This window comes from Bubalus kerabau, chromosome X, assembly GCF_029407905.1.
Source record: "Bubalus kerabau isolate K-KA32 ecotype Philippines breed swamp buffalo chromosome X, PCC_UOA_SB_1v2, whole genome shotgun sequence".
NCBI lineage: Eukaryota > Metazoa > Chordata > Mammalia > Artiodactyla > Bovidae > Bubalus > Bubalus kerabau.
Window position 1 is genome coordinate 65307357 of NC_073647.1, and position 24322 is coordinate 65331678.

The 24322-nt window shown below is 36.5% G+C and overlaps 1 protein-coding gene across 5 annotated transcripts in view; it reads right to left on the reverse strand.

Annotated features, from left to right (window-relative positions):
- NRK (Nik related kinase) overlaps nt 1–24322 on the reverse strand; it is a 128506-nt gene that overhangs the window by 55366 nt on the left and 48818 nt on the right. For 4 of the 5 annotated variants that reach the window (XM_055562909.1, XM_055562908.1, XM_055562912.1 and 1 more), the window contains 5 exons: nt 12776–12832; nt 11419–11490; nt 5412–5537; nt 2208–2318; nt 706–796 (listed from right to left, as the gene is read on the reverse strand). In XM_055562909.1, the coding sequence (XP_055418884.1) occupies nt 706–796; nt 2208–2318; nt 5412–5537; nt 11419–11490; nt 12776–12790 (415 nt within the window). In that variant the 5' untranslated portion in view covers nt 12791–12832. Of the gene's footprint in view, nt 1–705; nt 797–1260; nt 1441–2207; nt 2319–5411; nt 5538–11418; nt 11491–12775; nt 12833–24322 lie in introns of those variants that run through there. The other variant, XM_055562911.1, reaches the window with a different exon arrangement.

A 24322-nucleotide genomic window follows, 5' to 3' on the forward strand; every position in this document is an offset into this window, starting at 1 on the left:
TGAACCCTGGAACTGAAAGCTAGAAACTGGATTTTAGATTTCTAATTCCGAATTTGATTTGGATATTACTGGAGCATCATTTCTAACTTATATCAGTTCTTTAAATATTTGAGGGAAAATTCCAATGAAGCAATTTGTGCTTAAGTAAATTTAAAAGCTCTTAGATATTCTTTGGAAAATATGGCTCTGTGATGTGGAAGAATTGTCTTTTTGTTTAATCCTTGTTCATGACACACAAACTTGCACATGGTAAACACTCAATTAAATTGTTGAAATAAATATAATAGCAGACCCCACCAAGAGTACTGCAGTGGGTTGCCATGCCCTCCTCCAGGGGATTTTCCTAACCCCAGGGATCAAACTCACATCACCTGTATCTCCTGCATTGGCAGGCGGAATCTTTACCACTGAGCCACCTGGTAGGCCCAATAGAAGGTAAGGCCCAATGTCCAAAATGTAAAACTCCCATTTCAAAATTGTTGTCTCAAAATGATTTCTGAGAAACAGTTAGGTGCATCTTTCTCTTGTCCCACATCCCTTCCCAAACAAATTTTCAAATTTTGACTTATTTTGCAGGCAGAGACAACATAGTGTAAATAAGTAGAGGGGGATATTAGTGACATGAGATAAAACTGTAATCTTAAAGGATTTTTCTCTGTTAAGATATTTTGGGGTTCATTTAAAGTATTACAAGAATAAACTTACCTAGTTTTACTTCAGCATTATGAGTCAGTAGCACATTTTGACCTTTGATGTCCCGGTGAATTACACGGTGTGCATGAAGATGAGCTAAGCCCTGCATATACATACATATATATATTTATATAAAAAAGCAAGATCAATATATAGTTTTTTTCTTTTTCTGGTACTGTTTTTAGCATATTTGGAAAGACTTTTGGTAAGAAAAATGGCCCAGATTTGCATTTTTCAGACAAAATTCTTCTTTAGGCTGGAATTACTACAACCAGTTCCCAGAAATAGTACTTTCAGCTATAAGGAAAGGAAAATAAATCAGGACATCCATGAAAGAGAAGGAACACCAAAAATTAATACTTGTATATATTGGGCCATTTACCTTCCTTTCTAGTCTCCATTTTTCCAACTAACCACATGACTAAAGACCTGGATATCTGAACTATCTTAGCTCAGCCATTGTTTTACTCTACTTATCCAACTATTCGTTTAGTCCAAAATATTTTGAAGTCAACCTTGTAGGCTGAGAATTTGGAGGAATATGGAAATTCACTTTAAAGTACTTGCCATTTGTATTGGTTTACCATGCTGTCTCCAGACCATTCACCACTAAAACTAACCCATGCCCTGGCTTCAGTGAGATTGCTCTACATACTAACAGGAGATTAATAATAGAAATAACAGTAAAAACAGCTAATATCAATTGAGTCCTTATTCTTTGCCAAGCACTGTGCTAAGCACTTTACATGGAGTCAACTCTTAAATCCTTACAGCAACCTTTTAAGGAAGGTACTAATTCCACCCCAAATTACAGGTGAGGAAAATGAGATTTGGAGAAATTAAGTAATTGACTCAGGGACACACAGCTAATACATGATGAACCAGAATTTAAACTCAGTCCAGAGTTTGCACTCTTAAGTATGTACACTATTACCATGAGTGAATCCAGTTAAGACAGCATTCTAATATTTTATCAGTGATGCTGTTCAGTTCTGTTAACATCCTTCTTGGGTGACTCTAAGCACTTAAGACACAAAGAAAAATTTGAGTTTGGTGGATCAAGAAGACTGTCATTTTCATCCAATTTGGTGTTCAAAATAAGGAATGTTTTAAATGTTAAGACATTATTCAGAGAGGATATCTGCAAAAGAGTTGTAGATGATTTGGAGCCATTGAGTAAAACACGGATTTCTCAACCTATCTTAATCTCCAATGATAGTGCTATGCTTTTTTAAAAAAGAACTCTAAAAATCACAACAACTTAACACTCTAAGTTATTACACCCATGATTCACCAAACACTGTAGTCTGACTCTGAAAGAGCCATTAAAAGCCATGATTTGGAATGACATTATGTCAAAGCCGCTTTCTCTAAAGCCTTTTGGTTTTTTTCAGTATCCTGATCCAGAAGTTTAGAATTTTTAAACCATCCTATATGAGCAAGTATAAGACACACTGTATATATTACCCCCAGGTTTTTTCAAGGTCGGGGCAAATGACTATACGAATGCTCACCTGGAGGATTTCTCGGCAGATATAAGCAATCCAATCTTCCTTCAAACTCTGATTTCTGGTCATTCTCACTACATCAGTGACTGAGCCGGCTGCACATAACTCCATCACCATCTGCAGGGAAGCCAGCAAAGAAAGTACCAAGACTTAGAAAGTAGTTCTCTGAAAATATCTGGAGAGTTTTAGTTCATATGGCTTACATGTATATGTTATGTTTAGACATTAAGATACTGCAAAGACTGGCTCAATTGTCTGGTAGGAAGCTAGCAGAATTAGAAAGAACTGAAAAAAAAAATCCAAAGATCTCTGGAGGGAGAGAAAGGAAGTACCACACCAGGGATTTTTAAACCAGGAGGTGGAATTTGAGCTAAGCCTTGAAGGATAGGTTGTGTTTGGGTATGCTGAGAAAGAAGAACATTCAGCTTATTGAAAACAGAATGAGCACATGCTTTTAGAAAGAAGCTTGCACAGGGCTAAGCCTGAGTGATGACTGGAGTAGAACAAAAAAGACAGTTGAGGGAATAGTTTGCGGGTAGAAAAACAGGATATGGAGAGTATCTCAAAACAATTTACACTTAAGCATTGACTAGATTTGTTTTTACTGTTGTTTTATTTTCAAGTTTTAGAATATTTTCCCCAAGATACTGACAACATACAACCTGAAGGGGGAAACTGTCAGTTCCATTACTGTAGGGCAATTTTTTTTTCCAAATAAACTGCTAAGGAAAGTCTATTCTAAGTCTAATATTCTGACGGTGTCTCATTCAGATTTTACTTTATTAACAAATGCAATTTTTCAGGAAATTTGTTTTTGCCACTAATGTATCAGGTGCCCAACTAGTAAATTTGCTTTCATATATTAGCTAACTAGAGGACTGACCAATATGAAGGAGAATCTGCCTATTATAATCAATTTCACAAACTTCTTTAAGTGCAGGTTCATGCTCTAGTGCCAATGTCAAATGGTAATACTACTTTGTCAGTAGAACAAGACATGCCTTTTTAAAAAAACTATAGGTAAGATAATTATTGCCATAGATGAAAGGAAGTAAAAGGATAGGCCCCAAATCATGAATATTTAAAAGGTATACCTTATTTCCTTTTGGAATACTAAGATTGTCCTTTCAGAAAATTACTTCCTTATTTTCTATTTATTCACAACTGATATAACACAGAGTCTTTTACCTGAGTACACTATTCCAATAAATGAAAATAAGAAAAGCAGCCTAACAAACCAGATAGTACAGATAAAGCACACAAAGGTTAATTTTCATGTCTACTATATCGAATGGTTACAACATATACACTGTGGTAATGGAAGAAAAGGGGCTCGTTTTGAACCATGACAAACATGAATTGAAGTCATTCACTAAAGTGAACACTGGAAAATCTTGCCAGTATTACCTGAGTCAGAAGAGTTCTACTATGAAAAGAATGCAAGACATTCTCATTCTCCCGAATTTGCATGCACAGTGCCTGGCTATACTTTATAAACAGTAATTATTTTGTTATTTGCTTCCTATGTGTTCAGATTTACATAGGAAAGAAAGTGTGAATGGTCCCAGGAAAACTCTTACCTCAACAAATAACTTCTGCATGCAGTGCCTATTTATCCTTCAGATATCAGTGTAAGAAAAAGTTTTTCAAGGAAGAGTTTTCCTTTCCCTAACTCAGATTCCTTTGTTATTTGCCCATACAAAAGCATGTTACTTCCCTTCTGACCAATTATACATTTATTTGTGTGATTATTTGATTGATATTTGTCTTCACAAATAGACTGTAAGCTCCAGTGGGCCAGAGCCACATAAATTCAGCTTATGACTGTATCCTCAGCATCTAGGAGAAAGCCTGGAAACAGATAGCTTTGAATGAATAGATGTTATATGACTGAATTAATTGAGCACTGAGAAACATATCTAATAAGTAGACTGCCATACTGCCAACAGAAAAAATCTTATAAAAATATATTTAAAGACAAATGCTGTATGCCCACCCCCACAAAAGGAAAAAAAAAAGTAGCCATGAAAAATGCACAGTGGTATTTAACAAAATTTGAACTGGCATTGTCAGAGAATAGAGGATTTAGTTAACTGGACATTTGGGAGAAAATAGGTTTAAACTGAAGATCTCTAAATTTGAGGGTTCTCAAAATGTGGTACCCAGACGAGTATCACCAACATCACTTGTAAACTTTTTAAAAAGTGCAAATTTGTGGACTCCCTACCCCAGACTAACTGAATTAATAACTCTGTGGGTGGGGCCCAGAAACCTGTTTTTATTAGGATCTCCATGAAATTCTGTTGCAGGCTAAAGTTTGAGAACCACAGCTTCAATTCAATCCCTTGTTGAAACCTTCCTATATTGCCCACTATCCTGCTTCCTAAAGTTCACATATAAAATGTAACAGAATCTTTCTTTGACTCGAAAATTCTGAAAAGTCTCAGGTATTATTTTAAAAATACCACTCTTAACTTGGCCTAGAAATGCAAGAGAATGTACACTGACCCCAGATGATGTTCTAAATATTCCTTTTTAAATAAAGATATACTTGATTGAAGCTCATTTTCTTGTGGTTTGATTATGTCTCCTATGGCAGAGGGCAGCAACAATTCTGGTAACTGTAGCATGGGTTTCAGTTAGCCTTTAAAATTTATAGCTCATTGATTTGTAATTCATGATACTATAGGCATGAAGCCTCAGAAAAGGATAAGTCAACTAACCATTTAGAAAAACAGTTTATAGGAATTATGTTTAAAGATAATTGAACTTAGCAAACACTTAAATTGCACTCATATACTCATTCCAAGTGTGACTTAGAATAGATATTTATTATTCAGTAATTGGGCCCAAATCCATCAGGTAATCTCCTTAGCTATACCTTTAATTTATAAGCAAATGTATTCGCTACATAAAGTTAAAAGCAGCAAATCTCTATTTGAAAAGAAATATGTTAGATATTTCCAGTATTCATTTGAGTCTTCTCACATCTTACCCCTGAACCCCTTGCCAGTCACTTAATTTATTTTTCCATATTTTATCACTCCCATTTCCAGGAATTAGAGTACATTTTTTTTCATACTACTTTGAGCAGTTGCATGCTTAAGTTCTTCTGTAGGTGCACAAAAATGACATCTCAATTTATGAAAGTATATGTTCTAAAGTGAGACTTAGTCTTATGCAATAAGATCAAGGTAACTAAATACACACCCAAAGTTGATGTCTCTGGCCAGGGGGACTCAGCTTGAAAAATGCACCGTAGAAGGACACAATGTTCTTGTGGAAAGAGTACTTCTTCAAAAGGTTGAGTTCAGTCCTGAGATCCTCTTCTTCATCCTATAGAATAAGGATAGTAAAATTCCTAAGCTATGCCACTCAATGACTATGGTATCCTAAGCTATAGTAGATCAAAGAAAGAGAATCTTATGGCAACCCTTTATACCACACAACAATGTATTATAATAAAATCCCAACTAGAATTCTCAGAATGGAGATGTGGGGTTAACTGGGAATTTGGGAGAAAATAAAGGTCAATTGAGTATCTTTTAATTCAATGGTTCTTAAAGTATGATCCCTGAACCATACAGGACCACTGTATGAAGTTTGCACTAAATGGAATCACCCAATTAAACTGAAAAATTCAATGGTTTTAGTATATTAATAAAATTATTCAACCATAAGAACATTTTTGTCAACCCAAAAGGAAATCCCATACTCTTTAGCTATCACCCCCAAATTCTGCCACCACTTCCCAGCTTCAAGCAACCACAAACATTTTTTATATCTCTATAGATTTATCTATCCTTAACATTTTATATAAATGAAAATAATATAGTATATAAACTTTTATGACTAGTTTGTTTTCCCCCCAGGGTTCATCCATGTTGTAATACATATCAGTATTTCATTCTTTTTTATTTACCATTCATCAACTGAATGAGTTATTTCTACCTTTTATCTAGTATGAATAATGCTGCTATGAACATTCATTTCAATTTTAGTGTAGATATATATTTTCATTTCCCTTTGGTATATACCTAGGAGTAAAATTGTTGGGTCAAATGGTAATGCTGTATTTAACATTTTGATGAAATGTCAAACTGTTTTCCATAGTGGCTATACCATTTTACATTCCCAAATGAATGATGGTTCTCATTTCTCTATACCCTCACCTCACGCTCATTATTTTCTGTTTAATTATTATAACATCAGGTGGGTGTAAAGTGATTATCTCATTGTAGTTTCGATTTGCAATTCCCTGAAGACTGATGGAGTTAAGGATCTTTTCATTGGCTTACTAGCCATTTTACGATCATCAGAGGCATATCTAATAAAATATCTTTGCCCCTATTTTTAAGTTGGGTCACTTGTCTTTTTAGTATTGAATTGTAAGATTTATTTATATATTCTATATATAAGTACTTTATAAGATATATGATTTACAATTATTTTCTCCCATTCTGTGGGCAGTCATTTTACTTTCATGATAGTGTCTTTTGAGGCACAAAATTTTATTGTAAAGTTAAAAAATTTTTTAAAAATTAAATTTTGATGAAGTCCAATTTATCGATTCCTTGTTTTGTTGTTTGTACTTTTGGTGTCATATCTAAGGATCTCTTGTCAAATCCAAAGTCACCAAATCAACTCCAATCTTTTCTTCCAAACATTTTATAGTTTTAGCTCTTACATTTAGGTTTTTTATCCATTTTGAGTTAATTTTCATAGAAAGCAGGGGACCAATTTCATTCTTTTACCTGTGGATATCTAGTTACCTCAGCATTATTTGTTGAAAAGTCAAGTCTTTCCCTATAAATCGTGTTTTCATTCATGTTGAAAATTAGTTGATCACAGATATATGGAAATAATTATATTTCACTGATCTATGTCGAAAAAGCAAGAGAGTTCCAGAAAAACATCTATTTTTGCTTTATTGACTACGCCAAAGCCTGTGACCGTGTGTATCACAACAAACTGTGGAAAATTCTGAAAGAGATGGGAATACCAGACCACCTGACCTGCCTCCTGAGAAATCTGTATGCAGGTCAGGAAGCAACAGTTAGAACTGGACATGGAAAAACAGACTGGTTCCAAATAGAAAAAGGAGTACGTCAAGGCTGTATATTGTCACCCTGCTTATTTAACTTATATGCAGAGTACATCAATGAGAAACACTGGGCTGAAAGAAGCACAAGCTGGAATCAAGACTACCAGGAGAAATATCAATAACCTCAGATATGCAGATGACACCACCCTTATGGCAGAAAGTGAAGAAGAATTAAAGAGCCTCTTGATGAAAGTGAAAGAGGAGGGTGAAGAAGTTGGCTTAAAGCTCAACATTCAGAAAACTAAGATCATGGCATCCGGTCTCATCACTTGATGGCAAATAGATGGGGAAACAGTGGCTGACTTTATTTTTGGGGAGCTCCAGAATCATTGCAGATGGTGATTGCAGCCATGAAATTAAAAGATGCTTACTCCTTGGAAGGAAAGTTATGACCAACCTAGACAGCATATTAAAAAGCAACAAAGGTCCGTCTAGTCAAGGCTATGGCTTTTCCAAAGTAGTCACGTATGGATGTGAGAATTGGACTATAAAGAAAGCTGAGTGCCGAAGAATTGATGATTTTGGACTGTGGTGTTGGAGAAGACTCTTGAGAGTCCCTTGGACTGCAAGGAGATCCAACCAGTCCATCCTAAAGGAGATCAGTCCTGAGTGTTCATTGGAAGGACTGATGTTGAAGCTGAACCTCCAACACTTTGGCCACCTGATGCAAAGAGCTGACTCATTTGAAAAGTTCCTGATGCTGGGATTGAGAGCAGGAGGAGAAGGGGACGACAGAGGATGAGATGGTTGGATGGCATCACTGACTCAATGGACATGAGTTTGGGTGGATGCCGGGAGTTGGTGATGGACAGGGAGGCCTGGTGTGCTGCAGTTCATGGGGTCGCAAGGAGTCGGACACAACTGAGCGACTGATCTAAACTGAACTGATCTATATGTCTATCCTTATGCTTGTACCACGTTGCCTTGATTAACTTAATTTTAAATTTTCTAGTTTGATTTGTCCTATAATTTTAAAAGATATGCTTAAATTCATTATTTTCCTAATCATTACAGTGGTAAATATGTTATAAAGCTATCTATCAATCCAGTGGTCTGAATTCCTAGTAGCTATAAATTTCATTTCATTGTAAATAAAAAAAGCTCTCCTACAGCATCTATAAAAGTTCAATTTATATAACCTTTTCAGGAATACTCTCACTGTACGGAGTGAGATATATTTGCAGTATGTGAAGAAAAGAAGACTTTTAAAGATAAACTCCTATTCTAAAATCCAGTGAAAAAGGATACCTTTGACTTATTCTGGGCAATGAATTAGAACAGGGCCCACTGGCACTAAAAGTAATTAATGGGTAAACCTCTACTATCTTTAGTTATCCCCAGCATTTCCCTCAATTAACTTGACTTGACAACCTTGAGGTAGTGGAAAATACATCTGTAGAACATTTTTTAGCATTTCCCTAGGATTTTCCAATGGATTTATCCATAAACATTCAACAACTATAAAACAAATCTAGACACCTGAATGTCTTTGGGGGACAGGATGGAGCCTTATTTCTCCAGTTGGAAACCCCAACAACAGGGTTTGCATTTATTGTGTAATAAAAGCATGAACAATTAAAACAATCACCTGTAGCATGAGAATTATATAGAAGTTCAGGTTCCAGTTTCACCCTAGCCTCCCAGGGAAGCTTGATTGATAAGTTACCTTCACATTCCCTTAACCTGTTTAGCTAAAGGCTGATCCTCGTGGCTTTCATTCTTGCCATATAGGACCCTTAAATTTTCTGCTTCCCTTGTGATGTTGTTATTCTTTGAAATGATAACAATATCTGCCATCATATAGAAATAAACCTTAGAAACTAGCAATTCTAAATGTAGAGGGGTACTCTCAGTTTCTAGCAAGGCACCAAGGTTCTGCTGAGAGAAATATGAACTCATAAAGACTGCAGTAAATAAGAATGAGATGGTAATGTGAGGATAAGAACACAAAGAACAGGTTAAAGAGAAGCACAGGCTAGATTGAGTCCTTCAACTTGTTTGGTAGTTTGATATCAAAGAACTTCCTTTTCTTTCTGAGTTAGAAACCTCATGTCCTCAAGCAGGAAGAGAATAGCTGGGCTCCTGGCAACTATGTAGTTGTATTTAACTATACTTTTATTCTTGTCATAGGTAGGCTAAATATTCTGGTGCCATTTTGCCTATGATAAACCTGACGACTAGAGAGGTAAGACCATTCTTCCAAGTACTTCTTAGCTATTTAGCAGTAGACTTGGCATTGGAACTCATGTTTCTTGACTTCCACACTACTGCTATTTTCGTAAACCCCTGATTAATGAGATGTGTGTGCAAGTCACAAACTTCTTACCCCAAAGGATTCAGGATGATTTAGAGATGCTAACTGGCCGATCAATTATTTTTCTTACTAAAATATATAATCAGAGAACTCAAAGCTCCCAACTAGAAAAAACTTCTAAGAGTGGGTCTCCCACATAAATGTAAACTCCCCCAAAACCAATAAACCAAGATCAGATATGTTTGGAAAGCATTAGTATGTTTGCCATTCTCAATTAACAGGAAGTTGAGCTTGTGAGAAACACATAAGTACATTATATCCATCAGGCCAAGTGGGTAATTTAAAACTCTCACACATATCCCAGTAATATGATGCTATAGCATTTCCTGGCTCAAGGCCAGTTGATCCCAGAGTGGTCTGAATATCCTGCTTTTTGTCAAGAAGAGGCAGCTCAGGATGCCAAAACTTGCATTGCAATTTCACCCAATTCTAAAATCTAAGTGTTTTTCCCTATAGAAAGACTTCAGAGAGAGTTTGGAGATGATCTTCAAATGAATTAACACAAATATTTGATAAAACCAGAATTAGTGAAACAATTTTAATTTTCATACCTTACCTTTCACAGCTTCTTGATTAACATAAGCATTACCTCTTACGTTTAGATATGCTTTGTCTCCCAAGAAACACGGTAAACAAAACAGGAGCCCAGTACTTTTAAACTAATCATGAAACTGTTTACTGATATCTTCTTAATATAACTAGAAAGTTCTTCTGGGTGTGATTATTAATGGAAAAGCTTATTTTTAATTGAGTCTGTAAGCATATTTATTAAGATACAAAAGGCTGAAAATATTTGAATACTAGATAGCTAACTGCAGGGGAGAAAAGTCAAGAAAAAAATATCAGTTATATTGTTAGAGCAAAATTCTCTATTTAGGCCCCCAGAATACTTTGATAGATCACTAACATCTAGATTATCAAGATCTACTGAAAAAGAAATTCCTTTGCCAGAGCTTATTCTAGAGCCAGCAAATTATCAGAGTAATAGAAACTGCTTTGTAAGGCAGTTAAAAAGTTTCAGGTAGAAATCACCTTCATGTATTCAAGTACTGGGCCAGATGTCTGAACACTCAGGCTGGGCAGCCTGTTGGTTTTCTGTCTATGACTGTACTCTCACACACGAAAAGAGTAGTCTTCATTGGGCTCGTACATGATGGCAATGTCTCTAAAAATCTTGATGGGGGAAAAGCTAGTCAGTCCAGAATATCATGTAAAAGGTATGAAAAGAACCTTGCCAAGGCCAATTTTAGACTTCCTTGGTGGCTCAGTTGGTAAGGAATCTACCTGTAATGTGGGAGACCTGGGTTTGATCCCCTGGTCAGGAAGAACCCCTGGAGAATGACATGGCAACCCACTCCAGTATTCTTGTATGGAGAATCTCATGGACAAAGGAACTTGGCGGGCTACAGTCCATGGGGTTGCAAAGAGTCGGACACGACGAGTGACTAAGCATATAAGGCCAATTTTAGACAAAATTTACTCTTGTTCCCATCATCTCTTTTGTTATTATTCAGCTACTGGGCTATATCTGCTGTGAATTTACTTAGTCCTTCATCTGCAGTCAACACTTACCTGTTCAGGGTACCATTTCTTCCAGGCCCTACTTTCCGAAAGTTGCTAGTGTTCAAATATGATGAATGAATCTATGTCAGTACATTAAAAACATAAATATCACTTTTAGGCAAGAAGAGTTTAGTGGTGGCCTTCTACAGATGATGATACAATACAAAGGGATTAGTTTAAAGTTGAAAATTAAAGGAAAGATGGCTTGGACGCTAATGAAGACTTTCAGTACTCACACTGTATCTCCAGCCAACAGACTTTTGATATTTATTCACTCTCACTCGCCTTCCTATTTCAGGTAAAGGGGTCTGCAAAGCCAAGAACAAAACTTTATTAAACACATTGGTACACTCTGAAAATGATTTATTCTTGAGTACTTTGTGCTTAAGTACTAAATGAAAGAGTAATATAATTCCTCTCTCAATTTTCACTAATAGTTTTAATTTAAAAAAATCAGATTCTTATATACACAGAAACTTGGCAAAAAATTCATAGTAATAGATTTAACTGACATTTATGAAATATTACAATCTGATGATTGTAAAGTGCTATTGCCTCTAACAAACAAGGTAACTGACACTATCTATGGGCTGAACATAATTTTTAACTGTTTCAAGTCAGAGTATCTAAAACGTAGATTAAATGTGGGTCAAAGTCTATTAAGTTGAAAAAAAGGGAATAAGTATTTTAGAGAGTCTCACTCAAAGAGTACCAAGCTAATCATTTGGAAGTCATGGTTTACAGGGTAAAATAAATCCACAACGCCTCAAAATTCATTTGACATTTACTGATGAAACAAAAAACATGCAACTCTTTAAACAGTTTCAGCAATTCACTTCCTGCACAAATTGGAAAAGAACAGTTTATGGCATTGATAACAATTCAGTGACTATGTACACTTTTTCATATATGATATTTTAGAATTTTCTTTTAGGTTATAGTGAAGTGAAAATATCTTGACCTTTGTTATGCTCGTGCTAATATTATCCTGAGAAAGTGAAGTACTCATGCTAAAGAGGACAGAAATCAGGGTTTAGCATAATCTATGACAATATATTATGACCCATGACACAGCTTTATGAATGTTGGTCAGAACGCTGCCAATTAGACTCTATCTTGTGCATCTGTTAAAAAATACATGAAAAAAAAAGTGCATCTCAGACAAGTGCTTTTCCTTCTATCTGTCACTGAAAACCTAATGGCCTGAGTTTTCAAAAGGAATTGCTGGGGAGGGAAGGAAATACAATAAAACACAGAGGAGTAACACAATATTAGAGGAAATTTACTATTTACTATACCTGGAAATAGATAATCAACTAGAAATAGACAGGAATACGGATTTTTTCATTTTTATAAAATATAAAAATATATAGGACTTTTGCTGTGATTACAATTTTTATGATAAATGTAATAAATCAATAATAAAAATAATATACTGTGATAGAAATAATATTAAATTATAAATATAATAAATGCAAATTAAGATAATTATCTATAACAATGATGCAAAAAACAAATACAATATTTTCTGAGCTGTTTATCCCGAGACCACAATCCACTAAGCAACAGAATACAGACAGGATGTAATATTACCTTACGAGCATTCATCACTTTCACAGCTGTAAATGCACCAGTCTTTTCATGGAGTCCCTGAAACATAAGATAATAATAAACATTGAATGCTGGCTATATAATCCAGCAATCAAGAAGCAAAGTAAAAAAATATTAAAATTAAATAAGGTTAAACACTGTAGTCTAAGATAGAAAGTATTATAGAGAGATGAACTATAATGTATTATATAAACCAAAGCATCCCAATGAAAAGTAAAAATTTCAAACTGGAGATAGGGAAAAAGGAAATGTTTTATTGAACATTTTCCACCTGATTATGTGGTACTATGCAGACAGATATTTCTATTGAACTCCTCTTCATATACTAAAAAAAGTTTTTTCCATAATTATCACAGATAAGAGTGACACATAATTCATTCAATGGCCTGTAAACCATTCAGTGTGTCTCAATCACATGAACCATAGATATTTATGAACAGAAGTTCTGAAAGATTCTTTCATATTGAAAACCCTCTGAGTTCTAAGAACTTGTATTTATACAAAATGCAAGTACAAGCTACAGATTTATAATTTTCAAAAATGAGCACAGAGGTTGGGAATAAGACTTCTTACTTTGTAACTAATGCCTTTTAAACTATTTCAAGCTGAAGTCACAGAAAAAAATCTGTCTGATACTGATACGAGTAAGGCTTGAACTTGAAACAGATTTTTTTTCCCTAGGAGACTGCATTCTTTGGCTGGACTGGGTTAGACATATTTCCCCAGAATTGAGGTTCACCCATAACTTCAGATTGTGACTTTTCTCAAAAACAGGGTCTTTGCAGATGTAATCAAGTTAAATGAGGTTGTATTAGATTACCATGGTCAATGACTGGTACGTTTATCAGAGAAAGGTGAGGGATATTTGGACACACACAGAAACAGAAGATGGCCATATGAAGACAGGAAGAAAGTGGAGTGATACAGCTATAAGCCAAAGGATGCCAAGGATTGCTGGCAACCACTAGAAGCTAGGAAGAGGGAAGGAAGTATTTTTCCCTAGAGCCTTTAGAGGGAGAATGGCTCTGTAGACTTACAGCCTTGAGAACTATGAGAGAATAAATTTCTGCTGTTTAAAGCCACCTAATTTGTGGATTTGTTACTGCAAATGTAGTAAAATAATACGGGGGCAAAACAAAGAACTGTCAGTAGTCACAAATCTCAGGTGAAATACAGTCACTTTTTTTTTTTTTTTTTTTTGAGTTTAGCTTCTGGGCACCTCTGCCTGCTGCCCATTTTCTTTTTTTTTTTATTTATTTTTTTTAAATTTTATTTTATTTTTAAACTTTACATAATTGTATTAGTTTTGCCAAATATCAAAATGAATACGTACAAAATGATCAGATGAGGGGGCGGTGGTGTTTCTGGACAGTATTTTTAATATCTTGGGTAACGTGCCAAGTGAGTAGCTACGCAAGAGATCAAGATTCCTTGAATTCAGGACAGTGATCCTTAAATATATTGCTTGTCTGTTGTCACACCTCTCATAAAAATATGTGCTTTGAAGTATATGAAAACAAAGTAGAAGTTTTAATATACTTTAGATGACTCCTACAAGTTTTCTCATCAAAATAAAGCCAACTGATCAAAGAAGCTTGAAAGAAAAGAAGCCCACTCTACCATTACCATCAATGTTACATGAGTGTCAAAACTGTTTTTTCCATGATATGATCGATGGGATTTAATCCTGTACATTCAAGGTTACTTCAGTCCTACTGAACAAGCCACTGTTTGTAAATGAAAGTTTGTAAATGAAGCCATGTGTCACAAATAGATCAGTAGGCTTTCAAAGAAATAAAGTAACTCTAGAAACACCAGCATTTTGAATTGAACTAGGCATTAAGAAGCTATACTGGTTAAATGGTTGAAGCACTGATGAGAAGTGGCATGGATTGTTGGTTTCAGTTTGTGGAGTCAGGCCTGTGAGTTGGGTCAAGGTGGTTTTTGTTCAACTGTGTTCTCAAAAAAAAAAAAAAATGCTGAAGTTCTAACTATTGGTATCTCTGAATGTGAACTTTTTTTTTTTTTGAAACAGGGCCTTTGCAGATATAAGCAACTTAAGATAACGTCATACTGAATTAGGGATGGCCCTATAACCAGTAACTAGTAACAAGGGGAAATTTTGGACACAGATATCCAGGGAGAATGCCGTATGATGACAGTGGCAGAGATTTGACTGGTGTGTCTACAAGGATTGTTGTCAATCACCCAAAGCTAGATGAGGCAAGGAATCTTCCTTCCTAGTCCCTCCAGAGGGAGAATAGCCCTATAGACACTTTGATTTTGTAATTCTAGCCTCTAGAATTGCAAAGGAATAAATTCCCTTTCTTTTAAGCCATCAAGTTTGTGGTTAATTTGTTATAGTAGACCTCGAAAACTAGTACACAAGGCTAGCCTGATGGAAACTAAGCACGGGAATGGGGCTGGACTTGGAATAGTGTTCAGAAATTAATGATCAAAGTATAAGGAAATATCTAAGATCAGGTAAGCAGTTTTGGGTGGAGCATGACAGCTACCAAAGACTAGAATTTTTAAAGGAAACAAAAATATTGTAGGTTATTGATTGATCAGAGAAAAGTAATTAATATTTTAGATATTAATGCCTTATCAGATAGATGATTTGCAAATATTTTCTCCCATTCTGTAGGTTGCCTTTTCATTGTGCTGATGGTTTCTTCTGCTATGCAGAAAGTTTTTTGCTTAATGTAGTCCCACTTAATTATTTTTGCTTTTGTTGCTTGTGCTTTGGTGTCATATCCAAAAAATCCTTTTGAAGACCAATGTCAAGAAGTTTTTCCCACTATGTTCTCTTCTCAGGAACTTTACAACTTCAGGTTAAGTCTTTAACCCATTTTGTGTTAACTTTCGAAGTGGGATAAGATAAGGTTCAATTTTAATCTCTTGCATGTGGAAATTTAAATATGTTGGAAACTCCCACATTAATTTATAGATCTGGGAAAAAGTATATATTAAAACTTTTATCTATGTAGCCCTTATCAGGACACAGAAAGTACTGTTTTTCTAATTATTCACATAAACACTTTCTAGTCAAAGTTTACTCACATCTGTATGCACAAATATAACATGCTGGAAACTGGTTCTCACACAGCCTTTAGAGGAGTTGAAATGTTTACCCCTTGATTCTAAGAGGTTTTGTGAGCCAAACTACTATCCTGTGCAACACAAATACTTGGCATGTTAGCAAAGTGAAGGATAGGGAATCCTGGCATGTGGCAAGATCTACAGTGAGTAAACCACAAAATTTTTAAACATATGGAATACACAGCCATCACATTCATGACATATATTAGTGAGATAACGTCTTTAAAAAGGTGCCACCAATTGCCATAGAACAGAGAAAATCAACTTGGCTCCATCTTTATTATCTGTGTTTTATTCTCTCAACTGAAAAGTACAATTTTTTTTCTGGTGAGACAAGGTATTCTAATGTGGAGTCTTAAAAAACATGCTCACTATGTCTATAGAGGAATTAAACCCCAGATTGTGGAACCAAGCACAGGGTTAACATGCCTAACCATTATGCAAGTTTTCATAGATGTCTAAAATATCCAGGCAATAAATGGAAATTTGCTGCCTGTTGACTAGTATATCAGAGACTACTTTCTGTATCTTGACTTTTAAAATATTTTTTATTTTAAATAGTAATTTCAGATTCAGAGAAAAGTTCTAAAGATAGTACAGTGTTTCTCTATATCCTTTACACTGTTTCTTTTAAATGTTAACATCTTAATGACCATGGCACAACTGTCAAAACTAAGAAATTAATATTGGTCTAATACTCTTAACGACATTATCTTTATTAGGATTTCCTCAGTCTCCCCACTAATGTCCTTTTTGTCAGACCCAAATTGGGATCCTGCCTTCTATTTAGTTGTTATGTCTCCTTAGGCTCTTGTAATCTGTGATAGTCCTCAGTCTTTTCTGTTTTTCATGAACTTGACACTTTTCAGAAGTACAGTCAAGTATTCTGTAGAACGTCCCTAACTTTGGGTTTGTCTGATGTTTTCTCATGACTAGACTGAGGTCACGGGTTTGAGGAAAGAACACCATGGGAGTGAAGTGCCCTTCTCATGACATCATGTCACAAGTACATGGTATGACCACAACTGATCATTGGTGATATTAACCTAGATCACTTGGTTTAAGTGATGTCTGCTAGGTTTCTTTTTTTCCCTATTTCCCCCCTCTCATATTCTATTCATTCTATCAATCAGAAGTGATTGATGTTGGTTTTAAAGAGGAATAACACTATTCTTGAGCATTTATCTAGAGAACCTAGACATCATCTTGAGATAAACTAATTGTTTAGTGGTGCCATCTTGTGGTTCATTGACTACATAGAAGTTGTTATAAGATCTTGATTTTAGCTGAAGGTCATGTTGTCATAAGCAGATTGCCTATCAAATAAGATGTTGAACCAGGACCAGCAAATTCTATTTCTAGGATGTGCCTTTTTTCAGTTACAATATATGCTTTATGAAAAATTAATTTAAAACATCATTTGTTGAAAACACACATAGAGAATGCTAAGAAAGGAGTTTGGTTTTTAATCCTAGATTGAACGTTAAATAATCTCACATTTCTCACTGGTCTTAGTGAATATTATAAAGGAAAATCACAAAGAAAACCTTAAATTATAAATGTGGGGTTTTTTGGTCTGAGTTTCCTGCCATCAGTAATTTCAATACTATCATATAGGAGCTACAACTGCATTATAGTACAATGCTCCCTTAAATAGGGTTTGCAAACTAAGAATTTTTAATTCTCAAGCATCACAGTGCAAGAAGAAGAAAATTCCCCTAGCTTTCATTCCTACCATAAGAAAAGAAATTTCTGCTTAAATCTTTTGAATATGTTCACAGGTCCTCTCATATTTGAGTAATAGAAGATATGTAGTAACAATGTTTTGTAGCAATTTCCCGACTCTAAGCTCAAGCCTATTAACATCTGGAGTCAAATCACCTACATTTTCACCTTAGGCAACTGTCTGTCTTGTCACCAAGCTCATTTAACTTAAATTTCATTATTTATAGATGCAGCTCATATGATACGAATTTTAGGGGCAAAAGAAGGTCAACTACTCAAAAAATCCCCCTTCCACTCCACCTTACAATTCACTTCAAAGTATAAAAATCAGTATTATGGCCTCAATTTTATTAAAGAAATGAAACTCTCTTATTATTCAAATGTTAGCTGAAAAAACTGATTTATCATTCTTCATTTGTCATTAACACTTTAGCATGAGTTAGAGGATCAGATTAGATAACTGCAGGAATGGTAATAAACAGTTAAGTGTTGATGGAGGAAGGAAAGTGCTAGAGTCTGAGGAGTTCCAGGAGAGATTGCTCCTCAACCATAATGAAAGTAGCAAGGGTCTAGAATGTGGAGCAAGGTAAAGGTGTCTGAGAAGAGACTCTAAAAGTGTGGAGGGAGAAAAAAAAAAAGAGGGGGTGGAGAGGAGAGGTAAAGAGACAAAATGTGCCAAGTCACAATTTTACTGGAGGAATTTACAGTGTTTAAGATGTATATTAAACATCTAGGAGGGCGTAGAGGAGCTATTCCACATTCAAAGTTGGAAGAGGCAGCGGTGAGGAGATACCCCTCGTCTAAGGTAAGGAGCAGCAGCTGCGCTTTGCTGGAGCAGCCGTGAAGAGATACCCCACGTCCAAGGTAAGAGAAACTCAAGTAAGATGGAGGTGTTGCAAGAGGGAATCAGAGGTCAGACACATTTAAACCATAATCACAGAAAACTAGTCAATCTAATCACACTAGGACCACAGCCTTGTCTAACTCAATGAAACTAAGCCATGCCCGTGTGGCAACCCAAGACGGGCGGGTCATGGTGGAGAGGTCTGACAGAATGTGGTCCGCTGGAGAAGGGAATGGCAAACCATTTCAGTATTCTTGCCTTGAGAACCCCATGAGCAGTATGAAAAGGCAAAATGATAGGATACTGAAAGAGGAACTCCCCAGGTCAGTAGGTGCCCAATATGCTACTGGAGATCAGTGGAGAAATAACTCCAGAAAGAATGAAGGGATGGAGCCAAAGCAAAAACAATACCCAGCTGTGGATGTGACTGGTGATAGACGCAAGGTCAGATGCTGTAAAGAGCAATATTGCATAGAAACCTGGAATGTCAGGTCCATGAATCAAGGCAAATTGGAAGTGGTCAAACAGGAGATGGCAAGAGTGAACATCGACATTCTAGGAATCAGTGACCTAAAATGGACAGGAATGGGTGAGTTTAACTCAGATGACCATTATATCTACTCCTGTGGGCAGGAATCCCTTAGAAGAAATGGAGTAGCCATCATGGTCAACAAAACAGTCCGAAATGCAGTACTTGGATGCAATCTCCAAAACGACGGAATGATCTCTGTTCGTTTATAAGGCAAACCAATCAATATCACAGTAATTCAGGTCTATGCCCCAACCAGTAATGCTGAAGAAGCTGAAGTTGAACGGTTCTATAAAGACCTACAAGACCTTTTAGAACTAACACCCAAAAAAGATGTCCTTTTCATTATAGGGGACTGGAATGCAAAAGAAGGAAGTCAAGAAACACCTGGAGTAACAGCCAAATTTGGCCTTGGAGTACAGAATGAAGCAGGGCAAAGACTAATAGAGTTTTGCCAAGAAAATGCACTGGTCATAGCAAACACCCTCTTCCAACAACACAAGAGAAGACTCTACACGTGGACATCACCAGATGGTCAACACCGGAATCAGATTAATCATATTCTTTGCAGCCAAAGATGGAGAAGTTCTATACACTCAACAAAAACAAGACCAGAAGCTGACTGTGGCTCAGATCATGAACTCCTTATTGCCAAATTCAGACTGAAACTGAAGAAAGTAGGGAAAACCACTAGATCATTCAGGTATGACCTAAATCAAATCCCTTATGATTATACAGTGGAAGTGAGAAATAGATTTAAGGGATTAGATCTGATCGATAAGAGTGCCTGATAAACTATGGACGAGGTCTGTGACATTGTACAGGAGACAGGGACAAGACCATCCCCATGGAAAAGAAAAGCAAAAAAGCAAAATGGCTGTCTGGGGAGGCCTTACAAATAGCTGTGAAAAGAAGAGAAGTGAAAAGCAAAGGAGAAAAGGAAAGATATAGCATCTGAATGCAGAGTTCCAAAGAATAACAAGAAGAGATAAAAAGCCTTCCTCAGTGATCAATGCAAAGAAATAGAGGAAAACAACAGAATGGGAAAGACTAGAGATGTCTTCAAGAAAATTAGAGATACCAAGGGAACATTTCATGCAAAGATGGGCTCAATAAAGGACAGAAATGGTATGGACCCAACCGAAGCAGAAGATATTAAGAAGAGGTGGCAAGAATACACAGAAGAAGTGTACAAAAAAGATCTTCATGACCCAGATGATCACGATGGTGTGATCACTCACCTAGAGCCAGACATCCTGGAATGTGAAGTCAAGTGGGCCTTAGAAAGCATCACTACGAACAAAGCTAGTGGAGGTGATGGAATTCCAGTTGAGCTATTTCAAATCCTGAAAGATGATGCTGTGAAAGTGCTGCACTCAATATGCCAGAAAATTTGGAAAATTCAGCAGTGGCCACAGGACTGGAAAAGGTCAGTTTTCATTCCAATCCCAAAGAAAGGCAATGCCAAAGAATGCTCAAACTACCGCACAATTGCACATGCTAGTAAAGTAATGCTCAAAATTCTCCAAACTTCCAGATGTTCAAGCTGGTTTTAGAAAAGGTAGAGGAACCAGAGATCAAATTGCCAACATCTGCTGGATCTTGGAAAAAGCAAGAGAGTTCCAGAAAAACATCTCTTTCTGCTTTATTGACTATGCCAAAGCCTTTGACTATGTGGATGACAATAAACTGTGGAAAATTCTGAAAGAGATGGGAATACCAGACCACCTGACCTGCCTCTTGAGAAACCTGTGTGCAGGTCATGAAGCAACAATTAGAACTGGACATGGAACAACAGACTGGTTCCAAATAGAAAAAGGAGTACGTCAAGGCTGTATATTATCACCCTGCTTATTTAACTTATATGCAGAGTACATCATGAGAAATGCTGGGCTGGAAGAATCACAGGCTGAAATCAAGATTGCTGGAAGAAATATCAATAACCTCAGATATGCAGATGACACCACCCTTATGGCAGAAAGTGAAGAGGAACTAAAAAGCCTGTTGATGAAAGTGAAAGTGAAGAGTGAAAAAGTTGGCTTAAAGCTCAACATTCAGAAAACGAAGATCATGGCATCTGGTCCCATCACTTCATGGGAAATAGATGTGGAAACAGTGTCAGACTTTATTTTTTTTGGCTCCAAAATCACTGAAGATGGTGACCACAGCCATGAAATTAAAAGACGCTTACTCCTTGGAAGAAAAGTTATGACCAACCTAGATAGCATATTCAAAAGCAGAGACATTACTTTGCCAACAAAGGTCCATTTAGTCAAGGCTATGGTTTTTCCAATGGTCATGTATGGATATGAGAGTTGGACTGTGAAGAAAGCTGAGCACCGAAGAATCGATGCTTTTGAGCTGTGGTGTTGGAGAAGACTCTTGAGAGTCCCTTGGACTGCAAGGAGATCCAACCAGTCCATTCTGAAGGAGATCAGCCCTGGGATTTCTTTGGAGGGAATGATGCTGAAGCTGAAGCTCCTTGGCCACCTCATGCGAAGAGTTGACTCATTGGAAAAGACTCTGATGCTGGGAGGGATTGGGGGCAGGAGGAGAAGGGGACGACAGAGGACGAGATGGCTGGATGGCATCACTGACTCGATGGACGTGAGTCTGAGTGAACTCTGGGAGTTGGTGATGGACAGGGAGGCCTGGCGTCTGCGATTCATGGGGTTGCAAAGAGTCGGACACGACTGAGCGACTGATCTGAATTGAACTGAACTGAAGATGTATATATCTGAAACAATTACAGAATGAAACCAAATACAAAGACTACTTAATAACATGAATTCTTGGGTCCCAAATACAGTCTAAATACAGTTTAAAGGGTTTGAGAGAATAAACATATGATACCACATGAAGGTCTTGAAGTCCTAAAAAATTTCTCTAATTTATGATCTCACAACTATTTTCTAGGATTATACCCTAAAATATAGTAATTAGGACAAATGTATTCTTTTTCAAGGACCATTTGAAATTATCCAGGAAAGAACATAAATTCCTCAATGTGTTGATTTCAATTTGGCAATGATTCATGTTCTTATTAATTAATGTAGATAATCAAATAAGCAGTGTTAGTCTTCTTCATAGGAAAAACAAAATTTACTACTGTGCTATTGCTTGTCAATGGCTCCAAGCTCAATTTAAACATTGTGAATCTGTCCTTTGAACAGAAAATGTGATATGTCTATGAATTTAGGACACTAGTCACATATAAACCATTGTTAAAAGGTATATGTGTCTGCTTCAAACAAAAAAAAAATTGCAGGACAATCTTTCAATACATAACAAAATAAATGAAGGGATGACCATAAAAGAATTCTGGTTTACAAATGGACTTACACTAGCTTTCATTAAACACCAAACTCTTCAGATTTATTTTCTGAAAGTGGAATTACCACATTTCAGATTACTTCCAATTTGAGGAAATATATCAGAAGTAATAAAGCAAGGTCAACTTGCAGATTGGTAATCCAGAATCAAACTATAGCTTAGCCAATGATTACAGAAGAAAATTGGTGGCTTCACTTGTGACTCAGATGGTTAAGAATCCATCTGCAATGCAAGAGACCTGGGTTTGAACCCTGGGTTGGGAAGATCCCTGGAGAAGGGAATGGCAACCCACTCCAGTATTCTTGCCTGGGAAATCCCGTGGACAGAGGAGTCTGGTGGGCTACAGTCCATGGGGTCGCAAAGAGTTGGACATGACTGAGCCACCAAACAACAACAAATTACAAATTGTCAGTATCCTAGTCACTTGAAACTTAGCCTTTCTTATTTGTAGTGGACTAGCCAGTCCATTAGGCTTTTATTTTCAGCCAGTCCATCATATTTCCTCTTGGTCACAGCATCTCAAGATTTCCATTTTTGTTTGATAGACTGTCCTCTGCCTCTGGACCTATTCAAATGGAGATAAATAGCTATTCCAGTTACTCGTTGTGATTTCTGTTAGGAAATCTAGTATATTAATATAGAAGTGGAAGGAAGGGTATGGAGAAGGATAGTAGTAGAACAGGGAACAGGTGATATCCCCAGGCAGGGCCCAATATTCTTAAATCCTTTATAAGTATATAGAAGCACATTGGGGCTTCCCTGGTAGCAGAGACAGTAAAGAATCTGCCTGCAATGCAGGAAACCCAGATTCAATCCCTGGGTTGGGAAGATCCCATGGAGAAGGGAATGGCAATCCACTCCAGTATTCTTACCTGGAAAATTCCATGGACAGAGGAGCCTGGTGGGCTACCGTCCATGGTGTCACAAAGAGTCTTGATGATGATAAGCAAGATATATGGGTAAATTAATTTACATGCAGACAATTACAATGGAAAAATAAAGTCAATAAAGTCTAGGTCTCACACATATAATCATATCAAGGATTCAGTCACTCCAACAATAAACTTGGATGAAAAAATAAAAAGTTCTTGAAATTTGGGAATATATGTCTTTCATTTTGGTATCTCTAGTGCCTAGCAGAATGGCTGGTACCCTTTTAATGAATACTAATTGAGGGAATGATGAATACAGTAACTGGGAAGGCTTCCTGGAAGAGGTACAATATCAACTGCACCATGAAGATGTCACAGCATTTGAACAGATTCTGAAGGGCAGGGTGGACCCAGTGAGTGACACACCATGAACAAAGGCTATGAAGTAATGCTGATTAGGAAGGCACAGCCAGCGAACAAGAAAAGAAAAAAGTGGCAGTGGCCATACAGAGAAGAAAGAAAAAAGAATATGAGACTGCACCTGTTTTTGTCTTGCCAGAAATTTCAGTGTAAAATTTTTTAAAAAAATAAAATCTTGTTTAAAAGAAGACAGAAGTGATCATTGAGAAATCAGTAGTTAGCACTTCATGACTGGCTTTTGTTAGTTAATGGTCTCATGTAAAGCTCAGGTTGGTTAAGGCACTGAAACACCAGCATTGAATCGCAGTAATGATCAATTTCTTGGGGATTACACGTTTTAAACCATAACAAATGATTTAAAATAGCAGTTGTGACAGCTGTGTTGGAAAAATCCATCATCCTGCAGCAGTTAATTACCATGTTTTTTTCCCCAGAAAGAACACAAGACAGTCCTTGATGGCCTTGTAATTTTGATTAGGCTAAAAACTTTATTTTTAATAATGCAGTTATAGCAAACTGCTGTGGAAAGACTGCCAACTATTCAGCAACTCCTACATAGTCCTTCTAGTTATTTGCTTTGCCTTCTGTTGGCAAATCTAAACCACATAATCCCCAGGGCATTCTTTCTTTCTTTTCCTTTGGTTTTGTGGTGGCAGAAGGCCACAAGGTACTCACTGCACTCATACCTATTTGGTAACCTTGCT